This window comes from Pristiophorus japonicus, chromosome 12 (assembly GCF_044704955.1).
Source record: "Pristiophorus japonicus isolate sPriJap1 chromosome 12, sPriJap1.hap1, whole genome shotgun sequence".
Lineage (NCBI taxonomy): Eukaryota > Metazoa > Chordata > Chondrichthyes > Pristiophoridae > Pristiophorus > Pristiophorus japonicus.
The window spans coordinates 204,262,185-204,269,415 of record NC_091988.1 but is presented as its reverse complement, the minus strand read 5'-3'; the positions used below and the strand labels follow the sequence as shown (position 1 = coordinate 204,269,415).

At 74.9% G+C, this 7,231-nt stretch overlaps 1 protein-coding gene across 1 annotated transcript in view; it reads right to left on the bottom strand.

Moving 5' to 3' along the window:
* Window positions 1-6,612, bottom strand: part of snta1 (syntrophin, alpha 1) — a 50,667-nt gene extending 44,055 nt beyond the window's left edge. Inside the window, 2 exon segments of the mRNA XM_070896481.1 lie at window positions 6,102-6,210; window positions 6,212-6,612. Coding sequence (XP_070752582.1) covers window positions 6,102-6,210; window positions 6,212-6,565 — 463 coding nt within the window. The 5' untranslated portion in view covers window positions 6,566-6,612.
* Between the last annotated feature and the right edge of the window lie 619 nt (window positions 6,613-7,231).

The window sequence follows — 7,231 nt, the reverse complement described above, 5'->3', positions numbered from 1 at the left end:
GGGGGGGGGGGGGGGCTGCGGGGGCGAGGGAGCGGAGGGGGGGGGCGAGGGAGCGGAGGGGGGGGGCGAGGGAGCAGAGAGATCATAGAGGAGGGAGCGGAGGGGGGGGCGAGGGAGCGGAGGGGGGGGCGAGGGAGCGGAGGGGGGGGCGAGGGAGCGGAGGGGGGGGGCGAGGGAGCGGAGGGGGGGGCGAGGGAGCGGAGGGGGGGGCGAGGGAGCGGAGGGGGGGGCGAGGGAGCGGAGGGGGGGGCGAGGGAGCGGAGGGGGGGGCGAGGGAGCGGAGGGGGGGGCGAGGGAGCGGAGGGGGGGGCGAGGGAGCGGAGGGGGGGGCGAGGGAGCGGAGGGGGGGGCGAGGGAGCGGAGGGGGGGGCGAGGGAGCGGAGGGGGGGCGAGGGAGCGGAGGGGGGGGCGAGGGAGCGGAGGGGGGGGCGAGGGAGCGGAGGGGGGGGCGAGGGAGCGGAGGGGGGGGCGAGGGAGCGGAGGGGGGGGCGAGGGAGCGGAGGGGGGGGCGAGGGAGCGGAGGGGGGGGCGAGGGAGCGGAGGGGGGGGGCGAGGGAGCGGAGGGGGGGGCGAGGGAGCGGAGGGGGGGGCGAGGGAGCGGAGGGGGGGGCGAGGGAGCGGAGGGGGGGGCGAGGGAGCGGAGGGGGGGGCGAGGGAGCGGAGGGGGGGGCGAGGGAGCGGAGGGGGGGGCGAGGGAGCGGAGGGGGGGGCGAGGGAGCGGAGGGGGGGCGAGGGAGCGGAGGGGGGGGCGAGGGAGCGGAGGGGGGGGCGAGGGAGCGGAGGGGGGGGCGAGGGAGCGGAGGGGGGGGCGAGGGAGCGGAGGGGGGGGCGAGGGAGCGGAGGGGGGGGCGAGGGAGCGGAGGGGGGGGCGAGGGAGCGGAGGGGGGGGCGAGGGAGCGGAGGGGGGGGCGAGGGAGCGGAGGGGGGGGCGAGGGAGCGGAGGGGGGGGCGAGGGAGCGGAGGGGGGGGCGAGGGAGCGGAGGGGGGGGCGAGGGAGCGGAGGGGGGGGCGAGGGAGCGGAGGGGGGGGCGAGGGAGCGGAGGGGGGGGCGAGGGAGCGGAGGGGGGGGCGAGGGAGCGGAGGGGGGGGCGAGGGAGCGGAGGGGGGGGCGAGGGAGCGGAGGGGGGGGCGAGGGAGCGGAGGGGGGGGCGAGGGAGCGGAGGGGGGGGCGAGGGAGCGGAGGGGGGGGCGAGGGAGCGGAGGGGGGGGCGAGGGAGCGGAGGGGGGGGCGAGGGAGCGGAGGGGGGGGCGAGGGAGCGGAGGGGGGGGCGAGGGAGCGGAGGGGGGGGCGAGGGAGCGGAGGGGGGGGCGAGGGAGCGGAGGGGGGGGCGAGGGAGCGGAGGGGGGGGCGAGGGAGCGGAGGGGGGGGCGAGGGAGCGGAGGGGGGGGCGAGGGAGCGGAGGGGGGGGCGAGGGAGCGGAGGGGGGGCGAGGGAGCGGAGGGGGGGGCGAGGGAGCGGAGGGGGGGGCGAGGGAGCGGAGGGGGGGGCGAGGGAGCGGAGGGGGGGGCGAGGGAGCGGAGGGGGGGGGCGAGGGAGCGGAGGGGGGGGGCGAGGGAGCGGAGGGGGGGGCGAGGGAGCGGAGGGGGGGGCGAGGGAGCGGAGGGGGGGGCGAGGGAGCGGAGGGGGGGGCGAGGGAGCGGAGGGGGGGGCGAGGGAGCGGAGGGGGGGGCGAGGGAGCGGAGGGGGGGGCGAGGGAGCGGAGGGGGGGGCGAGGGAGCGGAGGGGGGGGCGAGGGAGCGGAGGGGGGGGCGAGGGAGCGGAGGGGGGGGCGAGGGAGCGGAGGGGGGGCGAGGGAGCGGAGGGGGGGGCGAGGGAGCGGAGGGGGGGGCGAGGGAGCGGAGGGGGGGGCGAGGGAGCGGAGGGGGGGGCGAGGGAGCGGAGGGGGGGGCGAGGGAGCGGAGGGGGGGGCGAGGGAGCGGAGGGGGGGGCGAGGGAGCGGAGGGGGGGGCGAGGGAGCGGAGGGGGGGGCGAGGGAGCGGAGGGGGGGGCGAGGGAGCGGAGGGGGGGGGGCGAGGGAGCGGAGGGGGGGGCGAGGGAGCGGAGGGGGGGGCGAGGGAGCGGAGGGGGGGCGAGGGAGCGGAGGGGGGGGCGAGGGAGCGGAGGGGGGGGCGAGGGAGCGGAGGGGGGGCGAGGGAGCGGAGGGGGGGGCGAGGGAGCGGAGGGGGGGGCGAGGGAGCGGAGGGGGGGGCGAGGGAGCGGAGGGGGGGGCGAGGGAGCGGAGGGGGGGCGAGAGGGCGAGGGAGGGGAGGGGGGGCGAGGGAGCGGAGGGGGGGGCGAGGGAGCGGAGGGGGGGCGAGGGAGCGGAGGGGGGGGGCGAGGGAGCGGAGGGGGGGGCGAGGGAGCGGAGGGGGGGCGAGGGAGCGGAGGGGGGGGCGAGGGAGCGGAGGGGGGGGCGAGGGAGCGGAGGGGGGGGCGAGGGAGCGGAGGGGGGGGCGAGGGAGCGGAGGGGGGGGCGAGGGAGCGGAGGGGGGGGGCGAGGGAGCGGAGGGGGGGGCGAGGGAGCGGAGGGGGGGGCGAGGGAGCGGAGGGGGGGGCGAGGGAGCGGAGGGGGGGGCGAGGGAGCGGAGGGGGGGGCGAGGGAGCGGAGGGGGGGGCGAGGGAGCGGAGGGGGGGGCGAGGGAGCGGAGGGGGGGGCGAGGGAGCGGAGGGGGGGGCGAGGGAGCGGAGGGGGGGGCGAGGGAGCGGAGGGGGGGGCGAGGGAGCGGAGGGGGGGGCGAGGGAGCGGAGGGGGGGGCGAGGGAGCGGAGGGGGGGGCGAGGGAGCGGAGGGGGGGGCGAGGGAGCGGAGGGGGGGCGAGGGAGCGGAGGGGGGGGCGAGGGAGCGGAGGGGGGGGCGAGGGAGCGGAGGGGGGGGCGAGGGAGCGGAGGGGGGGGCGAGGGAGCGGAGGGGGGGGCGAGGGAGCGGAGGGGGGGGCGAGGGAGCGGAGGGGGGGGCGAGGGAGCGGAGGGGGGGGCGAGGGAGCGGAGGGGGGGGCGAGGGAGCGGAGGGGGGGGCGAGGGAGCGGAGGGGGGGGCGAGGGAGCGGAGGGGGGGGCGAGGGAGCGGAGGGGGGGGCGAGGGAGCGGAGGGGGGGGCGAGGGAGCGGAGGGGGGGGCGAGGGAGCGGAGGGGGGGGCGAGGGAGCGGAGGGGGGGGCGAGGGAGCGGAGGGGGGGGCGAGGGAGCGGAGGGGGGGGCGAGGGAGCGGAGGGGGGGGCGAGGGAGCGGAGGGGGGGGCGAGGGAGCGGAGGGGGGGGCGAGGGAGCGGAGGGGGGGGCGAGGGAGCGGAGGGGGGGGCGAGGGAGCGGAGGGGGGGCGAGGGAGCGGAGGGGGGGGCGAGGGAGCGGAGGGGGGGGCGAGGGAGCGGAGGGGGGGGCGAGGGAGCGGAGGGGGGGGAGAGGGAGCGGAGGGGGGGGAGAGGGAGCGGAGGGGGGGGAGAGGGAGCGGAGGGGGGGAGAGGGAGCGGAGGGGGGGGCGAGGGAGCGGAGGGGGGGGCGAGGGAGCGGAGGGGGGGGCGAGGGAGCGGAGGGGGGGGCGAGGGAGCGGAGGAGGGGGGCGAGGAAGCGGAGGGGGGGCGAGGGAGCGGAGGGGGGGCGAGGACGCGGAGGGGGGGCGAGGGAGCGGAGGAGGGGGGCGAGGGAGCGGAGGGGGGGGCGAGGGAGCGGAGGGGGGGCGAGGGAGCGGAGGGGGGGGCGAGGGAGCGGAGGGGGGGGCGAGGGAGCGGAGGGGGGGGCGAGGGAGCGGAGGGGGGGCGAGGGAGCGGAGGGGGGGGCGAGGGAGCGGAGGGGGGGGCGAGGGAGCGGAGGGGGGGCGAGGGAGCGGAGGAGGGGGGCGAGGAAGCGGAGGGGGGGCGAGGGAGCGGAGGGGGGGGCGAGGGAGCGGAGGGGGGGCGAGGAAGCGGAGGGGGGCGAGGGAGCGGAGGAGGGGGGCGAGGAAGCGGAGGGGGAGGCGAGGAAGCGGAGGGGGAGGCGAGGGAGCGGAGGGGGGGGCGAGGGAGCGGAGGGGGGGCGAGGGGAGGGGGGCGAGGGGAGGTTCGGTGGGGGGGCGATGTGGGCGGACTGTGCTCGTGTTGTGGAGCCGAGGGTTTACGACTCTCTCAAACACCAGTCGCCTGCTCCAATATTTCACGTTGCCCTGTTTGAAGTGATGTGTAAATCAATCTGCTGGGTTATAAAACAGAGACGAAGATTTGCAGCAACTTTTAGAACAGACCCCAGAGCGAGGGAGCCTCGATTACAGAAAGCAGCTGGAGACAGGAACTGGAGGTAAAAATAAACGGACAAGCGAGGGGCTCAGAGTGACCCTGAGACCGAGTCCATCCTGCCTGAGGGGAGGGGGTGGACTCCATTACCCCATTCCCCGGGGGCTCCCCCATTACCCCTTTAACCGCGTTCCCCGGGGTCCTCCCCATTCCCCGGGGTCCCCCCCATTACCCCAACCCCAGGGTCCCCCACTTCCTGGGGGCTGCCCTACTTCCCAGGGGGTCCCCCACTCCCCCTTTACCAGGGTCCCCCACTCCCCGGGGGTCCCCCCACTCCCCCTTTTACCCCATTCCCCGGGGTCCCACTCCCCTTTTACCCCATTCCCCGGGGTCCCCACTCCCTTTACCCCATTCCTCGGGGGTCCCCCACTCCCTTTACCCCATACCCCGGGTCCCCCACTCCCTTTACCCCATTCCTCGGGGGTCCCCCACTCCCTTTACCCCATACCCCGGGGTCCCCCACTCCCTTTACCCCATTCCCCGGGGTCCCCCACTCCCTTTACCCCATTCCCCGGGGTCCACCACTCCCCCTTTTACCCCATTCCCCGGGGTCCCCCACTCCCCCTTTTACCCCATTCCCCGGGGTCCCCCACTCCCCCTTTTACCCCATTCCCCGGGGTCCCCACTCCCCCTTTTACCCCATTCCCCGGGGTCCCCCACTCCCCCTTTTACCCATTCCCCGGGGTCCCCCACTCCCCCTTTTACCCCATTCCCCGGGGTCCCCACTCCCCCTTTACCCATCCCCGGGTCCCCCACTCCCCCTTTACCCCATTCCCCGGGGTCCCCCACTCCCCCTTTACCGGGGTCCCCCACTCCCCCTTTACCCCATTCCCCGGGGTCCCCCACTCCCCCTTTACCGGGTCCCCACTCCCTTTACCCCATTCCCCGGGGTCCCCCACTCCCCCTTTACCGGGGTCCCCCACTCCCTTTACCCCATTCCCCGGGGTCCCCCACTCCCTTTACCCCATTCCCCGGGGTCCCCCACTCCCCCATTCCCCGGGGTCCACCACTCCCCCTTTTACCCCATTCCTCGGGGTCCCCCCACTCCCCCTTTTACCCATTCCCCGGGGTCCCCACTCCCTTTACCCCATTCCCCGGGGTCCCCCACTCCCCCCTTTACCCCATTCCCCGGGGTCCCCCACTCCCCCTTTACCCGGGGTCCCCCACTCCCTTTACCCCATTCCCCGGGGTCCCCCACTCCCCTTTACCCCATTCCCCGGGGTCCCCCACTCCCCCTTTTACCCCATTCCCCGGGGTCCCCCACTCCCCCTTTTACCCCATTCCCCGGGGTCCCTCACTCCCCCTTTTACCCATTCCCCGGGGTCCCCCACTCCTTTTACCCCATTCCCCGGGGTCCCCCACTCCCCCTTTTACCCCATTCCCCGGGGTCCCCCACTCCCTTTTACCCCATTTCCCGGGGTCCCCACTCCCCCTTTTACCCCATTCCCCGGGGTCCCCCACTCCCCCTTTTACCCCATTCCCCGGGGTCCCCACTCCCCCTTTTACCCCATTCCCCGGGGTCCCCCACTCCCCCTTTTACCCCATTCCCCGGGTCCCACTCCCCTTTACCCCATTCCCTAGGCTCCCCCACTGCCCCTTTTACCCCATTCCCCGGGTCCCCCACTCCCTTTACCCCATTCCCCGGGGTCCCCCACTCCCTTTACCCCATTCCCCGGGGTCCCCCACTCCCTTTACCCCATTCCCCGGGGTCTCCCACTCCCCCTTTACCGGGGTCCCCCACTCCCCCTTTTACCCCATTCCCCGGGGTCCCCCACTCCCCCTTTACCCCATTCCCCGGGCTCCCCCAATCCCCGGGGACTCCCCCATTTCCCTGGGGGGCTCCCCCATTCCCGGGGGTCCTACCTTCCAGCAGTACCTCCTTGCCCGTTTTTTTCAGCGCCTGCACCGCCTGGTCGTGCGAGGCTTCCCGCAGGTCGGTGCCGTTGACCGACAGGATGGCGTGACAGGATGGCGTCCCCCACGAACAGCTCTCCGCTCTGGTCGGCGGCCAGGCCGCGGAAGATCTTGGAGATGAGGATGGGCATGTGGTTCTCGCGGCCGCCCTTGATGCTGATGCCCAGGCCGCCCGCCTCCTGTTTGACGATGCGGACCGTGCGCTTGCGGCCGGAGCCGGGCTCCGAGTCCGGGTGAGGCTGGGGCGGCGGCGGCGGGGGCTCGGGCTCGCCGTTACTCACCGCCGGCCCCCCGGGAGCTCCGGTCGGGCTCAGCCGCAGCGAGTCCTCGGACAACGAGGCGAGGAGCCGCCGCCAGCGCTCGGGCTCCGGCTCCGGGCTCCGCACCTCCAGCAGCCCGCTCCGCACCACCATCCCTCCGCCCGGCTCGGTCACACTGTCCTGGGCCGGGAGCTCGTCTCCCCCCTCCCCAGGGCCGGCCCAGCCCGCTCCCCGCCCACAGTTAAAGGGGCCGCGGCCGCAGCAACTCCAGCAAAACTTTCCCAAACTTGGCGCAACTTCCCAAAACTTCTCACAACTTCCCAAAACTTCTCACAACTTTCCAAAAACTTTTCACTACTTTCCAAAACCTTTTCTACACTATATCCAAATATTTTCCAAACCTTTCATAAACTTTTTACTTCTTTCCAAATTTTTCCAAACTTTTCCCCAAATGTTTTACAAACTTTATGAAAACCTTTCGCCATACTTTTGCAAAGCGTGCCGCATCGGCGGGCAGCTCCCTCCCCGGGGCTCCTCGGGTCCGCGGAAACTTTCGATCAACTTTTCCACAAAGGCCGCCCGGAGCTCTGGGTCACACCGGCCGGACAGTCCGCTGTGATGCCCGGAGTTACACCTGTTCACCTGGGCTCAGGACCTGGAGTCTGTTCTTCGTCCAAACTCACTCATTCAAATTATCTGATCATTCAAACTGTTTTTGCACCGAATTTCCATTTTCGCGTCTGCTGTAAATGGCGGAATTCAAATTTACTGCATCATTCAAATCAATTTTTGAAGAGAACTTGCATTTATAAACCGCCT